General features: G+C 48.0%; 1 protein-coding gene and 1 long non-coding RNA gene across 2 annotated transcripts in view; one reads left to right on the top strand and one right to left on the bottom strand.

Moving 5' to 3' along the window:
• The window catches only part of LOC309565261, a 643481-nt gene that overhangs the window by 523246 nt on the left and 93819 nt on the right, over nt 1-26416 (bottom strand). The window lies entirely within an intron of this gene.
• Nucleotides 9758-26416, top strand: part of HERPUD1 (homocysteine inducible ER protein with ubiquitin like domain 1) — a 32720-nt gene continuing 16061 nt past the window's right edge. The window contains exon 1 of the mRNA XM_082270141.1: nt 9758-9989. Coding sequence (XP_082126267.1) covers nt 9855-9989 — 135 coding nt within the window. The 5' untranslated portion in view covers nt 9758-9854. The remainder of the gene's footprint in view (nt 9990-26416) is intronic.

The raw sequence follows: 26416 nt of genomic DNA, 5'->3' as shown, positions 1-26416 counted from the left end.
GGGACAGACATCTGACCCATCTGACATGCGGACAGCTCCGCCTCCTGGTAGCCTGTCACTGCTTTTTACAGGCTGAGTGGCTGAAGTTGTCAGCAAACGCCTGTCAGCCCATCCACAGAAATACGCAAAGGCTGCATTCACACCTGAATGCCGTGTTTTTGGACACTTTGTGTGTTTTTATACAGCGTACTTTAAGCGTTTTTGAGTTTTGGAATTTTTTTCTTGGCCAATAGTGAAACATATATTCTGTTTTATCATGTTTTGCTATACTTTTCAGTTTTTTCATCCACTTCATCATCTGCTGGTGTTTACTGTATTTATATTTTATATGTATTTATTTATAACCCTAACAAATAAATACATAAACACCAGGGTTAGGCTCCATTTACACCTGATCACTGGCGTAATCGCGGCAATTCTGCCTGCAGTTTCAAATCGCTACAAAATGCGGGAGGCACCCTTCTAATGACACCCCAATCGCACTGCGATTTAGCCGCTGTTGCCCAAAGGAATCTCATTGCATTTACCACGCAACAAATCTCAGAAAAATCGTGCCGTGATTGGGGAGCCATTAGGAAGTAATAGCATCACAAATGTGTCCCTCGTGTTGCGGTGATTTTAAATCGGTGTAAATAGAGCCTTAGGGTTAGTGGTTAATTAATGAATTGAAGTGACTGTAAAGTCTTGTTTTAAAAAAAAAAATAATTAACCACTTGCCGACCGCTCACATGGAGCATACTGCGGCAAAGTGGCTCGATTCCGTCCAGCGACGTAGACCTACGTCGCTGGACGCCTCCCCCTTTTGGGCGGCGCGCGCGCGCCGCCAGAGACTCGCTCCCTCTGTATTCAGACACAGCGGGAGTCGGGCCAGGGGAGGAGAGGCGATGATCACCGCCGCTCTTCCCTGATCGTCGGGGATCGAGTGAGGAGATCCACCCGCTTGTGTAAACAAAGCGGGCGGATCTCCTATGTGACAGGCAGGGACAGATTACAGGATTCAGCATAGCTGAACCTGTGATCTGTGCCTGTGTCACACAGTCCCCTCCCCCCACACACGTCAGTAAGCACCAGGCATATATTTAACCCCTTGATCACCAATAAAGTTAACCCCTTCCCTGCCAGTGTCATTATTACAGTAACAGTGCATATTTATAGCACTGATTACTGTAGTAATGTCACTGGTCCCCCCAAAAGTGTCAAAAATGTCAGTCAAGGGTCCGATCTGTCCGCCGCAATGTCCCGCAAAAAAAATTGCAGATCGCCACCATTACTCGTTAAAAAAAAAAACAATAAAAATGACATAAATGACATAAATCTTTCCCATAGTTAGTAGCTGCGATAACTTTTGCGCAAACCAATCAAAATATGATTATTGCGATTTTTTTACCAAAAATATGTAGCAGAAAAAAAATTGGCCTAAAATGTTGAAAAATTTTGATTTTTACATTTTTTTGGGGAATTTCATATAAAAAAAATGTGAAAAATATTATTATTTTTTCAAAATTGTCCCTCTTTTTTGTTTATAGCGCAAAAAGTAAAAATCACACAGGTGATCAAATACCACCAAAAGAAAGCTCTGTTTGTGAGGAAACATAAATTTAATTTGGGTACAGCGTCGCATGACCGCTCAATTGTACATTAAAGTAATGCAGTGCCGAATCGCAAAATATGGCCTGGTCAGGAATGGGGTAAAATCTTCCGGTCTTAAAGCGGTTAAAAATACGCTCATTGAGAATTTTTTTGTCAAAGACATGTAGCTAAATACATTTTGGCCTAAATATATGACAAAAATTGAATATATTGGATATTTTTTAACTGTCAAAGTAGAAAAATATTGTTATTTTTTCAAAATTGACGCTCTTTTTTTATTAATATTGCAAAAAATGAAAAGCGCAGAGGTGATCAAATACCACCAAAAGAAAGCTCTGTTTGTGGGAAAAAAAGGACGTAAATTTCGTTTGGGTACAGCGTTGCACGACCGCGCAATTGTCAGTTAAATTCGCACAGTGCCAAGTTGCAAAAAGTGGCCTGGACGTAAAGCAGGAAAATCCTTACCTTACCTGCTCTGTGCAGTTGGTTTTGCACAGAGTGGCCCGGATCCTCCTCTTCTTGGGTCCGTCTTCGGCTCTCCCCTCTTATTGCGAGCAAGCTGCTTGCTGTGGGGGAACCCGAGCGGAATCACAGCTCCCTGTGTCCATTCAGACATGGAGCCGCGACCCAACCCCGTCCGCTCTCTCTCCTCATTGGCTGACTGACTTTGATTGACAGCAGTGGGAGCCAATCACGCAACGCTGCTGTCTCAGCCAATGAGGAGGGGAGTCCCAGGCAGAAATTCTTGCAACATTGCTGGATAAAGATGGTATGAGGGGGGCTGCTGCACACAGAAGGTTCTGTCCTTACAATCCCTTTCATTTATTTTTGGGCATTTTTTTTTGTATTTATTTTATTAATTTATAAATTATATTTATTTAAGGGCCGGTTCACATTTGTGCGAGTGCGGCGATCGCATGTAATTCGGGGCGCACTGCTCCTTCATTACATGCGATCTCTGTGCGGATGCAAATTCAGCCATACACTTTGTATGGCTGAAATTTGCACTGCACCCGCACAAAAGACGCACAGGACCCTTTTTTCCAGCCGCATCAGGATCGGATCGCACAGTGGTTCACACTTGTGCGATCCGATCCTGTGCGAACTGTCAGATCGCACTGCGATATGCGATCAAACTGGGGGTGTCGTTAACATTTAATTGACACCCCCTGCGTATCGCATATAGCAGTGTGAACTGCCAGATGTGCGTTTGCGATGCGGGAACAGGCTGCCAATTCGCAGCCTTCCCGCATCGCACAAGTGTGAACCGGCACTTAATGCGCAACAAAAATGCACCAAAACGCTTACAAAATGCTATTCAGTGCATTTCAGTGAGGGGAAAAAAAAATCCTAAAAAATGCACCAATCTATCTGAATCAAGCTTCAAATGCAGCTCCTAAACTTTTTTGAGTATCAGCCGACTTGGAGTGAAGATGTGAACCAACTCCATAGAGATACACTGAATTCATCTGCTCCAGCGTTTTGGACCTTCGAACTCAGGGGTGAATGAGACCTAAAAGTATAGGATTCCATTCACATTTGGCATTTTGGAATCTCTGGCAGAATCGCTGCTATTCTGCCTGGGATCTCAAATCGCACTGAAATCGCAAAATGCATGTTCAGATGCCATTTCTTTTCAATGGCACCTAAAATGGGATAAAGGAAAAAGTTAGCTCTCTACAGGGAAAATTCTAACTCTAGCTTCAGCTGCCTCTATCCCTGGATCTTCTTTTATGTATTGTTTTTTTTCCTCTATTTTATGCTCAGGTTTCTCAAAGGTTTACTGTAATTTAGTAATTCTAGCAGCTCCTACCTTTAAATTTATATCATGCTTTTAAATCAGATATGAGTTTATTAACCCGTCCTTAGGACTTTTCTCTTCTTTTTCCTGCAGCAATAACAGCCTGCTCCCTGGCCGTGTGACACGCGTGTATACTGTAAATGTTATTTGTACTTGGAACGGCTGATTGTCAGGAAGGACAAGCACTGTGCAGCTAGTTTCACATTGTGAGCACTGGGAGGACTCTAAGGACTAGTGCTCTGCAATGTGTTACAATGCTGTCATCAGCACCTGGCTGTGCAACCAGCCACCAATTTGATGCAATAACTTATATGTGTGTCTCCATGTGTAAACACTAATGCCCCATACACACGTGCAGATTATCTGCAGACTTTAGTCTGCAGACTTACCAAAACCATATAATATGAGGTCAAACCTAAACACTTTCAATTTGTATGCAATCCGGCAGGCCCTTGCACTACATAGAAAAGGTAAGTCTGCAGACAAAAGTCTGCAGATAATCTGCACGTGTGTATGGGGCATAATAGAGAAGAAAACTTTCTTCAGGCATCTGTTATTGCAAACCTTGGTGTAGAATGTTCCCCAGCCTATTTGTAAAGTTAAAATGAAATTATATAGCCCTTTTCTTTATAAGAACCAGTTTAGCAAAGAAATGTATAGGGGATTGCACTGTCCTTGTTTGGACTCAATCACAGAGGCATCGTGAAAGTAGAACTTTGGGCAAACTGCTTTCATTTTGGATAGCGCAAGGGCGGGTTACAACTAGGGATCAACCCTAGGGGAACCCTTGGGGGAATCAAAAATGGAGAAGGATCTGGGAGTCTTGGTTGATGATAGATTAGGCAACAGCATGCAATGTCAAGCGGCAGCTGCCAAAGCCAGCAGAATATTGGCATGCATAAAGAAAGGGATGTATTCCAGAGATAAGACTATAATCCTTCCACTTTATAAAACTCTGGTCCGACCGCATCTGGAGTATTCTGTCCAGTTCTGGTCGCCAGTCCTCAGGAGGGATGTGTTGGAGCTGGAGAGAGTCCAGAGAAGGGCAACTAAACTAATTAGGGGATTGGAGGACCTTGACTATGAAGAGCGTCTACAATCGCTCGATTTATTCTCCCTGGAGAAGAGACGTCTGAGGGGGGACATGATAGCAATTTATAAATATCTTAATGGGGATCCCAGCTTAGAAAAAAAGCTGTTCATTCGAAGGGATTGCATGAGGACTCGGGGGCATACAATGCGATTAGAGGAGAAGCGTTTTAACCTCAGGCAACGTGGGGGGTTCTTTACTGTTAGGGCTACAAGATTGTGGAATTCTCTACCACAAGAGGTGGTTTCTGCGGGTAGTATGGTGGCTTTCAAAAGACTCTTAGACTTACATCTCAAGGATCAGAACATTCAGGGCTATGTGAGATGATTACAGCCACACACACCTACACAGGTTGAACTGGATGGACTATTGTCTTTATTCAACCTCACCTACTATGTAACTATATGTAACCGATTATCGGCACCACCGTTATATCGGGGCCGATATGCACTTTCCCCAATATATCGGAATCGGCCCTTTGCCGATATTTCGGGAAAGTGCTGTACCGGAGTGATGCCTGCAGACTGCAGCTAGAGGCATCACCCCGGTACCGGCGTCCATAGCCAACGGTCGGCTGTCTGTAATGACAACCGATGCAGCTGAGAAGCCGCTCGGCTGTAATTACAAGAAGCGAGAGGGGCGGCTCGCCCGGGTCTCCCGTCCCACCGGGAGACCCGGGCACCCTACCGGCACAGCCGCCGAACAGAAGACCGGATCAAAGCCGGATTCGGCTCTGATCGGGTCTCCATGTAAAAAACCCAGGAGTGATTACATGACATCACTTCCGGGTACTCGGCGCCACATTAAAAAAACTGACAGCATTCAAAACAGCCAAACTTGGCATTTTGAATGCTTTTCAGTGCCAAGGAGGGGTTTGGGGTCTTTTAAACCCCCAGATCCCTCCACAATGAGTACCTGGTAAAAAAAGAAAATGAAAAAAAAATTTTTTTTACATGTCCGAAAATATCGGCCGATAGCGATATCCGATGACCAAAATATAGGTATCAGTATCGGCATTAAAAAAACCATATCGGTCGATCCCTAGTTATAAACCTTGTCAGATTTTTTTTCCGCCATCTGTGTCTCCTTGCGGAGATTTCCCTTCACTTCCTGTCCCATAGCTAATCCGAAAGTGAGAGGAAATCCCTGCAAATTAAAGGAAATTTCTTGGGGACCCCCAGCACACCAGAACTAGTCTCTCCATTGGAAGATTTCCCCTCTTACTTCTTTTCCCTATTACTTTTCTGGGGACAACCTCAAATTTGGGATTTTCTTTTACTTTCCCTTTCAATATTAATGGTAAAAGGACTAATAGAGAGGGTGAATCTCCTTAACCACTTAAAGCGGAGTTCCAGCCATTTCACTCACCTGTCCAACGGTCCAGTGATGCGGCCGCCCAAAGCCTCGATTCTCTCCCTCGGTGCCGGCATCACTGCTGTGGGCACCCGGCTGTGACAGTTTGCGGCTTCACAGCCGGGTACCCACTGCACATGCGAGAGTCGCGCTGCGCGTCTTGATTGGCCGGCAAACTTCTGGGACCTCTGACATGTCCCAGAAGATTGCAGGGAGGGAGGGGGAGAGGAGAACTTCCGCTCAGGGCGCCGCGGCGCTCCGAGCAGAAGTGGGAGCGGGTACCTGTCAAAACTAGGTACCCGCTCCCCCCCAAAAAAATGACATGCCAAATGTGGCATGTCAGGGGGTTAGAATACCTAAAGCGGAAGTTCCACTTTTGGGTGGAACTCCGCTTTAAGGTCCGCCCGCCGCAGTTATACTGCGGCAGGCACCCCCTCCTGTGCAAACTGAAGTAGGTATACGTCAGTTGCGCGCACGCCAGCGGCGTGCTCCCTCTCCCACTCGGCAGCGGGGACTCCGATGCACAGGACAGGCGGCTCCGATTGCCGCCTGACACCCGCGATCGCTTCCCGCTGAGAGAGAACGGTCAGCTGTTGTAAACACAGCTGACCGTTCTTCTCTCTGGAATGATCACAGAGCTCCTGTAATCCTTCTATATAGGATCACATGTCTCTGTAATCTTTTCACAAGCCACGCCCTCCCCCCTACAGTTAGAATCACTCCCCTAGGCTCACATTTAACCTCTTGATCACCCACAGTATGAACCCCTTCCCTGCCAGGGTCATTATTACAGTAACAGTGCATATTTTTAGCACTGATTACTGTAGTAATGTCACTGGTCCCCCCCCCCCCCCCCAAAAAGCTGCAATATATAATATTCTTGGTTTTGGGTTTAATACTGGTTGAATTAAGAATAAAAACATTTTTTGTATATTTGTACATTAAAAATAAATTACCTACCATCTCTGGCTGCTGGAGGGTCTCTTAGGCCCCTTTCACATGGGATCATCGCCCGACGGAGCCCGTTCTGCTCAGTGGGGGATCGATCCGCCAATCCCCGCTGAACAGGCGGATGGCAGTTCCGTCTCCGCTCTGTGTGCGGAGATGGAGCTGTCAGATCCCCGCTGTCCTCTATGGGGAGATCGGATGAGAATGGACCACCTGTACGTTCTCATCCGATCCCATCCTCCAGACAGATGGAAAATAGGGGTCCCATCCGTCCGGATTTCACGGACAGGATCAGATGGGAGAGCAGCGGGTGTCAGCGGACATGTCACCGCTGCCACCCGCTGCCACATAGGGATGCATGGAGCATCCAATCAGGTCCGTCTGAAAAACTGACAGGCGGATCGGATCAAATCGCCTGTGTGAAAGGGGCCTTATAAGTTAGGCTGGCCATACACTATACAATTTTCTTATTTAATTTCCTTAAGATTTACCTTTAACTATGTAGTGCAAGGGCCTGCCTGATTGCATACAAATTGAAAGTGTTTAGGTTTGACCCTATATTACATGGTTTTGGTAAATCTAAAGGAAAGTTGAACAAGAAAATTGTATAGTGTATGGCCAGCCTTACTTTTATATAGCCCACAGTCTCCAATCAGTGTTGATTGTCTGGCTCTGAGGTTTGTAGTTTCTGCCTGTAGCACAGATATCAAAGGTCACTCTCTCGGCACCTCCTCAATTCAGAAGAAGCCTTGCATTCTTTTCACTTAAAGTGATTGTAAAGTCTCGTGGCTTTTTTCTATAACAAACATGTTATACCTACCTCCTGTGCAGTTGGTTGATAGGTGACACTGATGAGGAGGTACTGATTGGCAGCACTGATGAGCACTGATGTCAGCTGTCAGTGTGAGGAAAGGAATGCCGATAACCAGCTTGTGTTTACATCATGATCAGCTGTGATTGGACACAGCTGATTACATGGTAAAGGTCTGTTGTGATTGGCTCTTTACCCCAATCTGTGATCAACTGTGTCCTAAGGACACAGCGATCACACAATGCGCCGCCCACTCGCCACAGTGTGTGCGATCACGGGAGGACATCATATGACCCAGACACAGACAACCCTACTGTAGCCTTAATTAGGCTCTAGCACAGTCGGGTGTTCTCACACATGGGTCATAGTGATTAGCACAGCCAGTGTTCTCCTATCCACAGCGCGGCTCCAAATCCTCTAAGCGTTACGCTCCTGTACCAGAGCTTCCTCAGCAAGCATGACCCATGTATTTTTCATGCTGAGATACATATCACTGTGGGTGCTTTTTAAATGTAAGTGTTGATTTTGGGAGCTTTTAATAAATTGTTACTATTCAGAGAGCACTATCGTGGTCCTATTCTTTTTTTGCATGCGATGTATTCGTGGTAAGGATTGGAATACTGAGGAGGAAGGGTGAAGAGGAGTAGCTGATGCCACATATGCCCAAGGTGGGGCAACAAGTGCGTTATGACCTTGATCTCTAATGAGGTTCATTGCACAAGGTGAGCACATATTATTACTGGGTGTTTGCATGTGTCACCGAGAAAAGAGGAAGGAAGAGATAAATCACACCATGGTGATAGAGGAAATACAGCTTTATTGAACCATGAAGGACCATCATATCGTTTTGAATTAAGAACCATCAAATAATTTGATGGGATTGAGCTGCATCGTGGAGGATGTTGTATAATATACACTTAGGCCCCTTTCACACATGGAGTCCGTTCAGATCCGCCTGTCAATTTTTTCATGCATCTCCATGGGGCATTGGATGTCAGCAGAGACATGTCCGCTGACATCCGATCCGTCAAAACGGGACGGAGGGAAACCCTATTTTCCATCCGTCTGGCGGATCGGATGAGAAGGGACAGACGGTGCGTTCCCATCCGGTTCCCCCATAGAGAAAAATGGGGACCTAACAGCTGTGTCTCCGCACACAGCGCAGAGACACAGCTGTCATCCTCCTGCTCAGCAGGGGGATCAGCGGATCGATCCCCCGCTGAGAAAAACAGACTCTGTGTGTGAAAGGTGCCTGATCAGGTGCTCCATGCAGCCCTATGGAGTGGTGACATGTCGGCTGACACCCGCTGCTATCCGATCCTGTCCGTGAAATCCAGACGGATGGAAACACTATTTTCCATCCATCTGGAGGATCGTATCGGATAGGATAGCATGAAAATAGACAGGCGGTCCGTTTTCATCCTATCTCCCATAGAGGAGAGCGGGATCTGATCTGCTGCCATAATCCCGGTATTTAGGGTCAAAGTGATGACGTACATCTGCGGTGGGCGATCGGTAAGTGGTTAAAGTGGATAAAGATTTTTTTTAATTATTTTGGGTGAAGTAAGAATGAGTTGTATAACCACTGTCAGGTTTTTTTTTTTTTTGTGTCTCATTGGGGAGCTTTCCCTTCACTTCCTGTCCCATAGACACAACAGGAAGTGAGAGGTAATCCCTCCAAAGGGAGAAAATCTCTGCATGTCACCAGAACAAGTTTCCCCATTGGAAGATTTCCCCACTATTCCTGTTCTGAAGACAACCCATATGCTGGGGATTTTCTTTCATTTTTGGTGAAAACGGTAACCAGGACTGATAGGGTGAATCTCCTAATTGGGGACACAGGTGGCAATGAAAATCTAACAGGTGTTCTTATCCCTCTCCACTATATGCAAAATTAAAAAAATGCATTTCATTCTTCTTTAATGTGTAATAGAAATGTCAACATTTATATGCTGGCATCTCCCTGACACCTACGACCAGCAGCACTGCGCATGCGCTCCTCTCCAGCCAGCGCACTCCGTCCGGAATTTTCCTCTCTCAGCGGATTGCATCAGCCTGGCTCCGCCTACCGTCAACACCGTACTCGCTCATTGGTACACGTGTGGACCGGGCCGCCCCGTGCCACCAATAGCAGCCAGCCACACGGTGTTTTGGTAACAGGAGCGGAGTATAAGTACCGGAGAGCGGCGGGCGCGCGGTCGTAGTCTGTATACACAGAGGTGACTGGTTGGACGGAAGTGGCGTGTCCGGGATATACAAACATGGCGGACGGAGAAGTGAGCCTGGTGATTCGTAGCCCCAGCCTGAAGCAGGAGGAGAGGGAGGTGAAGGCGGCCCGAGGCTGGACGGTGTGGGAGCTGAAGAGCCATCTGAGGAGGGAGCTGCCCGGAGAGCCGGTGAGCACAGGGCGATGTCTACAGGGGCGGGGCTTGTGTGTTGTGACATCTGCTGGACTACAAGTCTCAGCAAGAGGACCTGTCACTGTGTCCAGCAGTCTATAGCGGTGCAGGCCTGGCAGAGGAGGTCAAAGGCTCGTCCACACACGGGTCAGAGGTCAAAGGTTAGCCCCCACACGGGTCAGAGGTCAAAGGTTATTCCCCACACAGAGGTCAGTATTCTGCAGTGTCCCTAAGGCCTCGTTCACACCTTTTGCCTGTTTTCCACCTCATGCACATAGGACAGCCCTGCGCGCAACAAATGTTCCAGACCCAGAGCGTCTCTATTTTATGTTGCATTCAGGGTGCCTATAAGAACGAATGTCACCCAGTCTCGCGTTTTAGGTCCCGTTCACACTTGGGCTTAGCAAAAATGCTCAATGCGCTTGCAGTGCCATTATTTCTCAATGGGGGGGCAGTCGGTTGTTTTGCCGCATGTTTTCTGTGTGATGTTTTTGCGTCACAATGCAAACCGCACTTGGCTCAGTGCTGAAATTTGGTAGCACAAAAGTTGGTAGCTTCTTTAACGCATTTTTGGAGTGAGGAGGGGTCGAGGCAAATGATGCCGCTCCACAGATGTGCAGCAGGTACGCCCCCTGCAGAGGTGCCTCAAGTGCGCCCCCCAACACCCCCCGCCGAGGTGCCTCAAGTGCGCATCCAACACCCCCCGCCGAGGTGCCTCAAGTGCGCCCCCAACACCCCCCGCAGAGGTGCCTCAAGTGCGCCCCCCAACACCCCCCGCAGAGGTGCCTCAAGTGCGCCTCCAACACCCCCCGCGGAGGTGCCTCAAGTGCGCCCCCAACACCCCCCGCGGAGGTGCCTCAAGTGCGCCCCCAACACCCCCCGCAGAGGTGCCTCAAGTGCGCCCCCAACACCCCCCGCAGAGGTGCCTCAAGTGCGCCCCCAACACCCCCCGCAGAGGTGCCTCAAGTGCGCCCCCAACACCCCCCGCAGAGGTGCCTCAAGTGCGCCCCCAACACCCCCCGCGGAGGTGCCTCAAGTGCGCCCCCCAACACCCCCCGCGGAGGTGCCTCAAGTGCGCCCCCCAACACCCCCCGCAGAGGTGCCTCAAGTGCGCCCCCCAACACCCCCCGCAGAGGTGCCTCAAGTGCGCCCCCCAACACCCCCCGCAGAGGTGCCTCAAGTGCGCCCCCCAACACCCCCCGCAGAGGTGCCTCAAGTGCGCCCCCCAACACCCCCCGCAGAGGTGCCTCAAGTGCGCCCCCCAACACCCCCCGCAGAGGTGCCTCAAGTGCGCCCCCCAACACCCCCCGCAGAGGTGCCTCAAGTGCGCCCCCCAACACCCCCCGCAGAGGTGCCTCAAGTGCGCCCCCCAACACCCCCCGCAGAGGTGCCTCGTGTTCGCCCCTCCTGCAGAGGCGCCTTAAGTACACACCACAGAAGTGCTGCAAGTGCGCTCTGCCGATGTGCCGCAGTGCGTCACTCTAGTGTGAGCGGGGTCCTTCACACATTTCCAGAGCGCATTCAGAAATGCGCATTTCTGCATGCGTTCTTAGAACACACAGCCTCAAGTTGGCCTTACGCCTTCCAATCTGATCCATTTCCATGCAATGTCCATCAGGTTTATCTAATATAAGGGCTAGCAGAGATCAGGATTGGATGACTGTACACCGTCATACATAAGATCCAATCGTTTAATTTCAAACTGCAAGAAATGTCCATACAAAGCATTGGGTGGAGAGCTAGTACTGATGCATTTCACGCCAACGGGCGCTTAAGCATAGGGATATGATTGAGCACTGGTGGCGTGAAATGCGTCAGTACTAGCTCTCCACCCTATGCTTTGTATGGACATTTCTTGCACTTTGAAATAAACTATTTGATTCTATGTATGACGGTGTGCGTTCATCCAATCTTCATCTCTCCTATCCTACAGTATGGGCTGCACCAGCACCTGAGCTGAACGATTGTGGCAGACTCACCTAGAGCCAGGTCTACTGTTTGGACCAATAAAAAGGGCCGCCTGTACAATCCGTTCCCTATTATGTGATTAGACAGGCCCTCATACTATGTATTAAAAAACAACAAGAGAAGGGCGCACCAACCTTGTGCATTACCACTAAAAAAGTTTATTATCCAAAAAGGTAGCATAAAAATCCTAAAGTAATGCACAAGGTCGGTGCGCTCTTCTCTTGTTGTTGTTTAGTGTATTTGGATTCCCTTGGTCCTGAGGGGGCAGCAAGACCGTAAGTGGTGTTCAAAGACCACTCACCTTCCCGCATGCCACTTGAGCGTAGGAGAGATACTGTTTGGAATATCCTCATACTACGTATGTTGGTGGATCTAAAGGAAATTCCACAGATTGTAAGGGGTATGTCCAGCAGCATCACATGACAGGGATAAGAGCAGTTGGAGCTACTTGGTAGCTGGAAGTCATCCTGTGAGTGCAGCCTGAGCTCAGATAGGTGATGGGACCTTTCACCTCTGACCTGCAGCCCATCCTAAGGGTCACCATAAACTATGTGATCTCCTTTAGATCTACCACCAACTATGTAAGGGCCTGCCTGATTGGATACAAAGGTAGGTCCTCACATTACATAGTTGTGGTCAGTCCAAAGTGGATTGTACATAGATTAACGTATGTGATGACTGTAAGGGTTGCCATAAAATATACAATATGATTGTACAATCTCTCCTGGATTTACCAAAACGATGTGATATAAAGGACAAACCTAAACAGCCCAGGCTATTTGTATCCAATCAGGCAGGCTTTTATATTAGTTGATGGTAGATCCATTGAAAATGGTCATACGGTCTGATTGTACAATCACCTTTAGATCTACCGTCAGCCTCATGGGTGTTCAACCTGTGGCTCTCCACCTGTTTTCAAACTACAAGTCCCATCATGCCTCTGCCTTTGGGAGCCATGCTTCTCACTATCAGCCTTGCAATGCCTCATGGTATTTGTAGTTCTGCAACAGCTGGAGGGCCACATGTTGTGCACCTATGAGCTATACCATGCAATGACCTGCCTGGTTTAATACAAATAGAATGGATTGTTTAGGTGTTAACATACATTTGGTAAATCTAAAGACGATTGTACAGTGTATGGCTAGCTTAGAATCACTGTACAATCTAAATGTAACAATCTCTTTTAGCTCTATCAGCTATGTAGTGCAGGGGTCTCTAAACTTTTCTAAACAAAGGGCCAGTCTACTGTCCTTCAGACTTTAAGGGGAGGGGCCAGACGGTGGCCAATGGGAGTAGAAGATGTCTTGGCATCAAGGGGAGTAAACAATGCTTCAGGATCGGTGATCACACCTGTCATCAGTAAGAGAAACAATAGTGCCCAATCATTGGCGTCAGTGGCAGGATTTATGCCCCCAATTGGCGTCAGTGGCAGGATTTATGCCCCCAATTGGCGTCAGTGGCAGGATTTATGCCCCCAATTGGTGTCAGTGGCAGGATTTATGCCCCCAATTGGTGTCAGTGGCAGGATTTATGCCCCCAATTGGTGTCAGTGGCAGGATTTATGCCCCCAATTGGTGTCAGTGGCAGGATTTATGCCCCCAATTGGTGTCAGTGGCAGGATTTATGCCCCCAATTGGTGTCAGTGGCAGGATTTATGACCCCAATTGGTGTCAGTGGCAGGATTTATGCCCCCAATTGGTGTCAGTGGCAGGATTTATGCCCCCAATTGGCGTCAGTGGCAGGATTTATGCCCCCAATTGGCGTCAGTGGCAGGATTTATGCCCCCAATTGGCGTCAGTGGCAGGATTTATGCCCCCAATTGGCGCCAGTGGCAGGATTTATGCCCCCAATTGGCGCCAGTGGCAGGATTTATGCCCCCAATTGGCGTCAGTGGCAGGATTTATGCCCCCAATTGGCGTCAGTGGCAGGATTTATGCCCCCAATTGGCGTCAGTGGCAGGATTTATGCCCCCAATTGGCGTCAGTGGCAGGATTTATGCCCCCAATTGGCGTCAGTGGCAGGATTTATGCCCCACAATTGGCGTCAGTGGCAGGATTTATGCCCCCAATTGGCGTCAGTGGCAGGATTTATGCCCCCAATTGGCGTCAGTGGCAGGATTTATGCCCCACAATTGGTGTCAGTAGCAGGATTTTTGCAGCACAGTTGGTGTCAGTGGGAGGAATGGTACCCCAAGGGCCATATAAAGGCTTGCAAAGGGCAACAGTTTGGAGACCACTGATGTAGTGTAAGGGCCTGCCTGATCGGACAGTTTAATAGATCCTCTATAACATAGTTTTGGTAAATCTGAAGTTGGCTGTATGAAGATTGTATGGTCAGATTGTATTCACACAGTTGCCATGTGCAGTGCCTGAACAGGATTGTCCGCCCTCCCCTGGGGTCCTGAGCCCACGCAGGTGTGCTTAAAGGCCTGCAGTAAAGCCCCCTGTGTGAACGAGCAATTAGATGCAGCAAATGTCGGCAGCTAAGTTTGTTTAAAAAAGCTCTCAACTTCCAGGATTTGCTGGAATGCCCTGTAATGTAGATACAGAATAGATGGGCCTGTCATCTGTAAGATGCAGACTGGGCTTTCTGGTACTTGTAGTTCAGTAGCAACTGAACCAGATGGTATAATGGCACTGTTGTGTAATTCATGTAAACTAGACCATTAATCCACTAGGACTGGCATAGATTGCGATGTCAGGTTATCCCAGTCTGATATATATAGCTATGGTAATTAGGTGCACTTACTTCTCATACCATTAATTACCACGGTTCCATCACTTGCTTAACCAGTAATTATCTGTTCCTGATCAGGGACATATTGTCGTCTAATGTAATTCCCCTGGCTAAGGAGCTGGAGTGCGACTGTCACCACCAAATTCTATTTTAAGTCGAAATTTCTAAATTGGTACATATGTATGCAATGGAAGACCGGGGGGTTTGTCTGTCATTTGTTTTTAATAAACCATTCTGGTGCAATGGAAGCAGACAATACCTTAAAGAGGAACTCCAGGTCAAGTCTTTATTTTCCCATGCTGTGTCCTCACTGCATGGATTTACTGCTCGGTTTTGTATAGCGGTGAGGAGAGCGGGAGGTATACTTACCTAATCTGCTGAACCTCTGAGCGCAAGACTGGTCCATGTTGCTCCAACCGAAGGCTTCATTTATATGGTATTTAGACACTGTGCATTCAGTATATGCTATTGTTCAGCCATTCATGACTATGGTGGCTGTATGTATGCTGGAGCTGCGTCCCCGGGGTGCAGAGATAACACGCACAGTTTGGGTTGTATGTCCTCTTGCACCGCTGTGCAGTGAGATAAATGTGTTTCCTCTTTTCGAAATGGTTTATTGGCTTTCATTGTTCATACGTGGCAAATGTTTGTAATTTCAGTTCCGCCTTGTGTCTTAGATAACCCATAAAGCAGCTATTATGTCTAAGTGAAGGCTGTCACCAGATTAGTGGGGGTGTTAGGGCAGGACGGCCTTTGATTGGGCTTTAGTAGTAAAGTACTCGGAGTGTAAACAGTCCCACAAACTGCAGGCCCCACCAATGGCTGTCAGGCTTATCATTGTTTCCAGGGGTGGGGATTGATACTGATCATCTGGGCAGGCTCTAATCTTCCTGGTCAGCAGGAGCTGGCTGGTTTGGAACATTTTATAAACTAAAGTTGTCACCTGACGGCTGACGATGGCCAGTTCATACTAATGGGTACATTGGACTTATAATGCACACTTTAACGGAGTGTTTGAACACTTGACGGCGGGGCTGTGTAGAGATGTCCTAACCAGCAGATCTGATTGCAATCAGCACTCATCACACAAAGATGTTTGCAGCAAATTTGTCTCTATGCAGCCAGTAGCTAATCAATTTATTTTTAAAGGGAAATATCTTGCACCACATATGACAGTCAGCAGAGGGGAGACAAAAGAACGTCCCTTCCCCATGACAGGAACCTCTTACTGCCTGCTATTCTCAAGGAGACCTCCTCTTGGGGCAGTACAACTTGCAGCCCTGCAAGGACCAAAAGTCTGATGGAATAGTCTGTGGCTTTTGGGCATCACGTTCAGACACTTTTTTTTGGGCCTACAATAGGGCTGCACGATATTGAAAAAAAATCACATTGCTATATTTTTTTCCCAACGTTCTATATTGTGATATTTTTTGCGGCGGATCCTCATCGTGCATTTTTAGTAGTGCAGAGTTACTACAGCGTGCCCCCATTCGATGCAGAGTTACTACAGCATGCCCCCATTCAGTGCAGTGACCAGTGTGCCCCCCATCAATGCAGTGACCAGCTTGCCCCCCATCAATGTAGTGACCAGCGTGCCCCCCCCCATCAATATAGTGACCAGCGTGTGCCCCCCCCCCCATCAATGTAGTGACCAGCGTGCCCCCCCCCCCATATCAATGTAGTGACCAGCGTGCCCCCCCCCATCAATGTAGTGACCAGCGTGCCCCCCCCCCAATCAATGTAGTGACCAGCGTGCCCCCCCCATCAATGTAGTGACCAGCGTGCCCCCCCCCCCCATCAATGTGGTGACCAGCGTGCCCCCCCCCCCATATCAATGTAGTGACCAGCGTGCCCCCCCCCCCATATCAATGTAGTGACCAGCGTGCCCCCCCATCAATGTAGTGACCAGCGTGCCCCCCCCCATCAATGTAGTGACCAGCGTGCCCCCCCATCAATGTAGTGACCAGCGTGCCCCCCCCCATCAATGTAGTGACCAGCGTGCCTCCCCCAATCAATGTAGTGACCAGCGTGCCTCCCCCAATCAATGTAGTGACCAGCGTGCCCCCCCCCATCAATGTAGTGACCAGCGTGCCCCCCCCATCAATGTAGTGACCAGCGTGCCCCCCCCATATCAATGTAGTGACCAGCGTGACCCCCCCCCCCCCCATCAATGTAGTGACCAGCATGCCGTGTCCCCTTCAATGCAGAGACTTACCTAAGGTAGAACACAGCATGACATCCATCCCACATGTTCAGTCTGCCCCACAGCTAGTTCTCTTGACCGAGCGGTGAGCGCAGCACAGCGAACCAATCAGGTGTGCAGGCATGCATGATTGGTTAGCTGTGCAGCTCCTCACGGCGCGCTGCTCACCGCTCAGTCAGGAGAACTAGGCTAGCTGCAGGCAGGCAGACTTGAATGTGTGGGACGGATGTCGGGCTGTGTTCTGCTACAATCACTGTGAGTCCTCCCCAGTCCCGACTTCTCCCTGCCTAATGCCTATGCCTTACTATCGTATCTTTTGGCGATGTGACTATCGCCCACGCCCGCAGCACCATAGTCGATATCGTATTTTCACACTTGGAATAAACAGCTGCTGTGTACAGCCCCCCATAGTAATGAATAGCTGTATGTCGGTGTACACCGCTAGTTTTATAAACCATGCATAAAGGTATAGATGCTGCACACCCATACACATGCGCTGTTTTACACAGGTAGCAGTATAAACCCACATGCAGCTGATCTTAACTAAGGACAGCTTTGTATCCCAGGTGGCAAAATGCACACAAGTTAAGTTGTATGCCCAAAAATGCCATGCGTGAGTCCATAGTTTACAGCAGGGATCTCCAAACAAAGGGCCAGTTTACTGTCTTTCAGGCTTTTGTGGGGGGTCGGACTATGACAATTGGGATTAGAAAATTCCCCATTGTTATTGGGAGTAAACAATGCCCCATTATTGGTTTTAGTGGAAGAAATGGTGCCCCATTGCTGGTGTCAGTTAAAGGATTAGTGCCCCAAGAGCCGGACAAAGACAGGTAAAGGGCCACACCCAGGCCCCCGGCCACAGTTTGGAGACCACTCATTTAGAGAAATTCTATGGTCTGAAGTTTAAGTGGGGTACACACTATTAGAAAATTCCCGTCCGAGGTAAAATCGTACGATTTTCGGCTAGTGTGTACACAACTTTCAGCAGTTGATGCCGACATTTTCAATGAAAAAAAACGGAGGGATAAACACCAAAATTGTTATCATCCGTCCCCAGCACGACCAATTTTCGTGTAATGTGTATGCAGTACGTCCGCAAAAGACCGCGCATGATCTGAAGTTGCTGACGACCCGGAAGTCTAGGAACAAATGTCCAAAAAAAAAATCTGACGAGAAATTTTGTGAACATTATGCACCGTCAACTAAAAACGGTTATGACTGCTGAACAAGAGAGAGAAAAATCGGAGGATATTTCATCCGATTTTCGTCAAGTGTATATGAGCCTTTACCTGTTGCATCAACTGGCATCCTAAGAAAACCTGAGTAGATCAGAAAACTCCTATGCTTAGATTATAGCCAGTAATTCTCATAAGGCTTTATACTATAATTGGTTTGCATTAAATAATCTTAAAGTGAACCAAAACTTCATTTTTAACTTACATACAAAGAGGTAATTCCTAACATCAGACTCCTCGTATACCTTTTATAGTTATTGGCCAGAAAAGCATTTTACGATGCCCCTCTCTGATTTAGTTTTGCTTTGTTACTAGGAAATGACTTCCCCTGACTTCATGGCTGTGCACTGCCACTTTACTGTCAAGTGAGGGCGCTCTTACTGGCTGCTGAGGCATTGAATGGTGGAACAGCAGTTGGCAGGGCTTAGCCATGAAATTAGAAGCCAGGAACATTTAAGTTTGTAGTTTTGCATAGAATGTGGAAAGGTTAAACCCCTGTCAGATTTTATCTGCAGCTCCCGAGAAAGCAATAAATCCCCTCACTTCCTGTCTTGGGAATAACCGCTTTACCAGGCAGGAAGTGAAGGAATCTCCCCTATGGAGCCCCCAATGGCCGTAAAACTTGACAGGCATTCTAACCCAAAACTAAAGTATATATATATATATATATATATATATACTTTAACCAGAGGAGGGCAGAGGAGTGGCTTTTCTGGCTAAAGCTGGGTATACACATAAGTTTTTTTTTTATTCAACCAACAGTTTAAAAAAAAAAACCTCTCAGATCCTGCATCCACACAGGTAACGTGGATGCATGGATCGCCCCTGTTGTGCTTTTGTATTCCCCTTTCAGAATACAATGATCAGCGCTGCATTGGCTGCTCGCATGCTGGTTTTCTATCAGGGCCGTTCGAAAAACGCTGGTGTTACAACTGACGGGGCCACATACTGATCTGCTGATCTGCTTTTGACCTGTATACCCAGCTTGAGGCTAGCCATACACGTAGATATTTTCTCTTCAAGAAAACATTGTTGATTCCCCCATTATGCTGAACAGTGTAGATGGGTGTAATCTTCTCTGCCGCAGCCATCCGAATACCATAACTGCATTCTGGCAGCCGCAGCCATCCGAATACCTAAACTGTGATTGCATCCAATAGGGCACAGGTAATATTTAACTGATAATTTTCCACCCTGTTTGGTTGATCTTTAATTTTTGTCAAGCTGGGTGATGCAGACAAAGCCATCCATAGTGTTCCTGCTGAATCAACCAAGATTCCAGCCTGGATCCTCCTTTTCTGTGCTCCCTCTCTCCCTGTTGAGTGTCCCCACAGCAAGCAGCTTACCATGGGGGCACCTGAGACAAGCTGCAACACCATTTATCCATTCAGACATGGATTTGCCCCCCACTCTCTCCTGACTGGCTAACGGAGTTTGACAGTAGCGGGAGCCAATCGGAGGGAGAGTCCTGGATGGCAGAGGAACTCATGCGCATCACTGGATAGAGAAGGGTCTCAGGGGGGGCTGCTGCATACAGAAGGCTTTTTATCTTAATGCATAGAATGCATTAAGATAAAAAAAAACCTGACTTTACAACCTCTTTAAGTCACATCTCCTGTTGACCAGATGAAGACATGTGTAGAGTAGTTGGACCCACTAGAGCAGGGGTCAGGGACCTTTTTGGCTGAGAGAGCCATGAACACCACATATATTCAAATGTAATTCCGTGAGAGCCATACACTATATTTCAGGGTCGGGAACCTTTATATAATCATGTTCATGGGCCGCAGCTATACAGTGAGTAGATGGAGCCGTGTGAAAGTGCCTGGAGTCGGGTCGGGAAGAGAGCAGGCAGGTATGCAATGAGGCCGGAGTGGTGAAGCGCCTGCAGGCCTTTGGGTGATGGAGGCGAGTATAGACCCTGAGAAATTGGCGGCCGGCTGCTGAAGGCCTCAAAGTGGATGTAAGAGGCAGCTCCCGCGGGTCCCCAGGTGTTAGAGGGGAAGGAGATCGTGTCTGTCGGGGCACAGGGAGCGCATGGCAGATCTCCTTACCAGGCGGTGATTGCTAAGGCCCTCAGATGCACAGCAGACGAGCCGGCTGTGGTACTGCGAGTAGGCTGCAGGGTCCGTAGCGCAGCAATCCGGTCACCCAGATACGAACTGAGGGTAGCCCACAAAGTGTACCGTCGATGGGTGCAGAAATCTCCTTGGCAGCGGGCACAGCTACGCGGATGGCACTGGATTGAGTGGTAGATGCGGCGGAGCTCTGGGACTACCCGTCCAGCGTGGCTCATGCCCGGACACGCCCCCTTTAGGGCTCAAGCCCGGACACGCCCCCTTTATTTAAGATTTGTCTGCGAGACAGGTGCAGCCATCAAGAGCCACGTCTGGCTCGCGAGCCTTAGGTTACCTACCCCTGCACCAGAGAGTGCGAACAGAGCATAGGGGAAGAAAGGAGACTTCAACTACGATGTATTATTCCTGACCTGAAGGTTCTTATGAAGTGGAAAATGGCTTTGCATACAAGTACTTATTGCTGTGAGTTCTGAGGCCAGATGTATCCTGTTGAGAACCAGTATTTCCACCGACGAAGAGAATACATGTGTGCAGGAAGCTGAGGTATGCAAATAGTGAGCATGGTGCAGATTGTTTATAGTATTGATTATTCCAGAGAACATGCTTCAGTGACACCACAGTATGTCTACATTCCCCAAAGACACTATTATTTCAGCTGTTTTTATGATGCTTAACTAAATATTGGAGCGGCAGTCATAAAACAAACCTAAGGGCATAACATTAATGCAAGCATGTATCTTTCCGAACACAAATATATCTTATGCAAACGTGTTATGTTTCTGAATGTTCAATTTACTAACGCGTTTTACTTGTCCTATTTTGTTCGGTTAAGAAGTTTACATTTTGAATTTTTAAAACTGGAGAAAATTTTAGTAATAAAACAGGATAAAGAGGGTTGAAAAGAAAACCCAATATTACTAGGCTTTTTAACCACCTCCCACCCGGGCCATAGTACATATACGGCCAGGTGGGAGTCTCGTCCTTCTGAATGGACGTTCCGGAACGTCCTTCAGAAGGAGAGAGATCGCTCCGCCGCGGGCACGCGCAGCGGCGCGATCTTGATGTGCCTGTGTCCCTAGGACACAGAGCAACAAGACTCGGCAGGAGGGCCCTGTGATTGGCCCTCCTGATCACATGACGGCTGTGACCAATCACAGCCGTCATGTAATGTCAATACAGCCGTTGTAACGGCTTCGATCTCTTCTCCTCCTGACAGATCCTGTCAGTGTGAGAAGGAGAGGATCGATTCTGCAGCCGGGGTGATCAGTGAGTATTTCTAATTACTCACTGATCACAGGGGGGGGGGGGTCTGTGCTGGTAATCAGATGATTACCAGTGCAGCCCTGGGGGGAGGGGATGCCACTAGAGCCACCAGGGATGCCCACCCATGACCACCAGGGATAACAAACAGGGCTCAGAGAGCCTGCCAGTGGTGCCCCCCTATCAGTGCTGCCCACCAATGCCATCTATCAGTGCTGCCCACCAGTGCCTGTTATTGCCATCCATCAGTGCCGCCCATCAGTGCCGCCTATCAGTGCCCATCAGTGCTGCCTATCAGTGCCCACCAATGCTGCATATCAGTGCTATTTATCAGTGCCCATCCGTGCCACCCCATCAGTGCCACCCCATCAGTGCCTGTCAGTGCGGTGTCATCAGTGCTCATCAGTGCAGGAAAAAACGTATCTATTTACAAAATTTTATAACCTAAACAAAAAAACTTTTTTTTTTTTTCAAACTTTTCGGTCTTTTTTTATTTGTGCACCAAAAAAGAAACCTGGCGGTGATCAAATACCACCAAAAGAAAGCTCTATTTGTGGGGAAAAAATGACATAAATTTGGTTTAGGTACAGTGTTGCATGACCGCGCAATTGTCATTCAAAATGCAACAGCTCTAAAAGCTGAAAATTGGTCTGGGAAGGAAGGGGGTTTAAGTGCCCTGTATTTAGGTGATTAAACTGGAAATGTTGTCATGGAAGAGAGATGGAGGCTCACCTTTGAAAAATGCTGGTTGCCTGGCTTTCATTGGGGATCATCTCACTTCCTGCTCCTGTGACATCAATACAAGGAATGGGGAAGGGGCTGTCATCAAGATGGAAAAGCACAGATGATAATAAAGAGAATTTCAATATAAAGATGGTTAGGGGTAGACCCGGCACTCGATCAAGCCAAGGGGCTGAAGGGATGCCTCTCCAAGCGCATGGGATTTTCAAGGGCAATGATTGGTGGCGAGTTGTGATAGATCTCGGCAAGGACAGTTATAAAAGGAATTAATTGTATTCAAATTGCAAATACAAATGTTAAAAACAACATAGAGCAGACATATACATATCCAAACATAATAGAAAAACAATGAACAGCAGTATGGATCACATAGGTAAAGAGAAGTTCCTCTCCCTACTAAAAATTTGCTCTGGTTTCTGTCCCAAGTAGAGACTTTTCCCATCACTTCCTTTTCTAGCACACAGTAAGCACCAATCCGTAATAAAATCAGCATTAGGACTTTAACCGAATATTTTACCCCCTTCCTGACCAGGGGGTATTTTGCGATTCGGCACTGCGTGACTTTAATGGACAATTACGCGGTCGTGTGACGCTGTACCTAAACTAATTTGGCGTCCTTTTTTTCCCCACAAACAGAGCTTTCTGTTGGTGGTATTTGATCACCTGTGCGATTTTTTGATCATGTGTTATAAACAAAAAAATAGCGTCAATTTTGCAAAAATAACAATATTTTTCACATTTTTTTATATGAAATTCCCCAAAAAAAATGTAAAAATCAAATTTTTTTAACATTTTCGGCCAATTTGTTTTCTGCTACCTATGTTTGGTAAAAAAAAATCGCAAAAAGCGTATTTTGATTGGTTTGCGCAAAAGTTATCGCGTTTACTAACAAAGGGAAAGATTTTTGTAATTTTTGTTGTTTTTTTTTTTTAACGCGTAATGGTGGCGATCTGCAGTTTTTTTTGCGGTACTGCGACATTGGGGCGGACAGATCGGACCCTTGACTGACATTTTTGACACTTTTGGGGTTACCAGTGACATTACTGCAGTAATCAGTGCTATACATATGCACTGTTACTGTAAAAATACTGGCAGTGAAGGGGTTAACTTTATTTGAGAGGGAGGGGCTGTGTGTCCCTAGGGGCGTGATTCTAACTGTGATTGGCTGTGGCTTGAAGTGAAGGAACAATGATCAACGGTCCTACATAGTAGAACCATATGATCATTGTTTCTACACAGGGGAGAATGACAGGCGGCTTGTTTACACTAGTCGCCTGCCTTTCTCCCGTTGTCATGGACGATCGTGAGTGAGCAGCGGACACCGGGTCCGTGACCGCGCCTCCGGCGGCGCTCGCTCATCAGAGCCTCACAGGCTAGTGACGTACAGGTACGTCACTTTGCCTGTGAGGGGCTGACCGCCGCAGTATATGTACTTGCGGCGGTCGGCAAGTGGTTAAACCCTTCTAAAAATGTTAGTGTAAATCTCAGATAAAAGGGATTTTCCAGTCACACAAAGAGGGGGAGCTGCAGTTAACACATTGTAAAAAAGCTCTGCGAGCTGATTGCAGGGTTCATACGGTCCTGGAAATCCTGGAAAAGTTTGGGAATTTTTAGATGACACTTTCCAGGCCTGGAAAGGTCATGGAAAATTAGGAAACACACTAGGTTTTGGAAAAGTCATGGATTTAACTTCTTGCCATCCGCGCTATAGCCGAAGTACGGCTACAGCGCGGACTCGAATTTCCGGGAGGCCGTCTTTAAACAGCCTCCCAGTAACAGTCTCCCTGCACGCTCCCGCGAGCGCGCTTCGGGAAAAATCTATGTTGGCCGTGTCCCTTGGACACAGTCAATCACAGATCGTGGTAAATGGCCAATCACAGCGGCCATTTACCACGTGATCGGCCCATGCAATAAGAGATGATCTCATATGTATTAAACAAATTAAGGCAAGCCAGATGATGTGACCCCTCCCCCCCCCCCCCCCCTCTACAGAAAATTGCTTAATTTCCCCCATAAGTGCATTGTTGATGCTGGAATCCCTCCAGCCAGCCATCCCTGCCAGGAGAACACAATGATTATTGCTAGCGGCTATAGCCCTGGCAATAATTGCATATAAAAATCCAACATTCTGGTTGTACCCAAGTCAGTCAATGGATCAGCTTGGGTACACTCAGCATGGTTCGAATCTCACCTGGACAGTGCTGAAACGGCGGAGATTTGAACCATCTATGGCTGGCTTTACACACTATTTGTGTCACCGAACATGCTAGGATGCAATCAGCTGGTGATTCCCAATAGACAACATTATTGCTATATGCATGTGAATGGTACACAAACATTTACATGCCTATGGTGTAAATAATGCTAACATTTATATCCTTGGGTGTTGCTGTGTCATTTTTAGTTTTATGCTGCTGAATCTTGCTGATGTGTGAATGGGTCAGTAGGAATATACTGGTACATACAGATGTGTAGTAATCTATATATTGTACGCAGTGTTTGTAATCTCTCAGCTCAGCAACAATGTTTTTTGAAAGTCTAAAAGCTCTTTTCAGCGAAAGCCCTCTGATTTTTGTTTTCTGAAGGTTGCAGTGGTTTGAATTTGGTGATGAGCTAGTTAACAGACTGTGTCATGTACAGATGTTCTCCCCTCTGCCAGGCCTCCCTGTTACACATTCCTCAGTATGGAAGCCTTTTGGAACTTTAGGCTCCATGCACACAGGGCGTCATAAAAACGTGCTCCAAAGCTGTTTACATAACGCCGGGAAACAGCAGCTGTAAAAACGTGCTTTCAGTAGCTTTTCCTACTAGCGTTATTGCACGTTTGGCCACAGTAGCTGTTAGCAGCGTTTTTTTCTGCCTCCATTCAAAATCAATGGTTCCCTATGGGAGCCTATTGATTTGAATGGAAGTCACACCGCAGGTCGGATCAGGGTGATCCGACTTGCGGTGCGACCTGCACTGTGAGAATCTTGAGGGGGAACTCCACGCCAAAATGGGGAAAAAAACGGCGTGGGGTTCCCCCCCAGGTTCCAAACCAGGCCCTTCGGATCTGGTATGGAATTTGAGGGTAGCCCCGCGCCGAAAAAACGGCGTGGGGTCCCCCCCAAAATCCATACCAGACCCTTATCCGAGCATGCAGTCCGGCATGCCAGGAAAGGGGAGGGGACGAGCGAGCGGCCCCACCCCCCCTGGATCATACCAGGCCACACGCCCTCAACATGGGGGGGGTGTGGGTGCTTTGGGGCAGGGGGGGCTCTGCACCCCGCACCTCAAAGCACCTTGCCCCCATGTTGATGAGGACAAGGGCCTCATCCCCACAACCCTGGCCGGTGGTTGTGGGGGTCTGCGGGCAGGGGGCTCATCGGAATCTGGAGGCCCCCTTTAACAAGGGGGGCCCCGATCCCGGACCCCCTCCCTATGTGAATGGGTATGGGGTACACTGTACCCCTACTCATTCACCCCATAAAATGCAGTGTATGGAAATGACGACAGGAGACGTTTTGGAAAATTTATTAAAAATCTTCATCCGGCTCTTGTCCTCTCCGGGGGTCTTCTCCTCTCCGAGGGTCTTCTGCTCTTTTGCTGTCCGCCCTTCTTGTCTTCTCCTCTCCGGGGTCTTCTGCTGTCTTCTTCTCTCCGGGGGTCTTCTGCTGTCTTCTCTCCGAGGGTCTTCTGCTCTTTTGCTGTCCGCCCTTCTTGTCTTCTCCTCTCCGGGGATCTTCCGCTGTCTTCTCCTCTCCGAGGGTCTTCTGCTGTCCGCCCTTCTGCTGTCCAATCTTCTTGTCTTCTCCGCTCCGGTCTTCTGCTCTTTTGCTGTCGGCTGTCCTTCTTCCTCCGGTCCTCCTCCGACGACGTCTTCAGCGATTATGCCGGCCTCTGGTCTCCGCAGCTTATTATATAGCCATTAGGGGCGTGGCCGCCAGATGACGTCATCGGGAGACCACGCCCCTTGTGTCACAGGTGACGTCACCTGTGACACAAGGGGCGTGGTCTCCCGATGACGTCATCTGGCGGCCACGCCCCTAATGGCTATATAATAAGCTGCGGAGACCAGAGGCCGGCATAATCGCTGAAGACGTCGTCGGAGGAGGACCGGAGGAAGAAGGACAGCCGACAGCCGACAGCAAAAGAGCAGAAGACCGGAGAGGAGAAGACAAGAAGATTGGACAGCAGAAGGGCGGACAGCAGAAGACCCTCGGA

This window comes from Pelophylax lessonae (assembly GCF_965119305.1).
Source record: "Pelophylax lessonae genome assembly, chromosome: 10".
NCBI lineage: Eukaryota > Metazoa > Chordata > Amphibia > Anura > Ranidae > Pelophylax > Pelophylax lessonae.
Note: the sequence above shows the minus strand (reverse complement) of the source record. Positions and strands in the feature narration are given on the sequence as shown.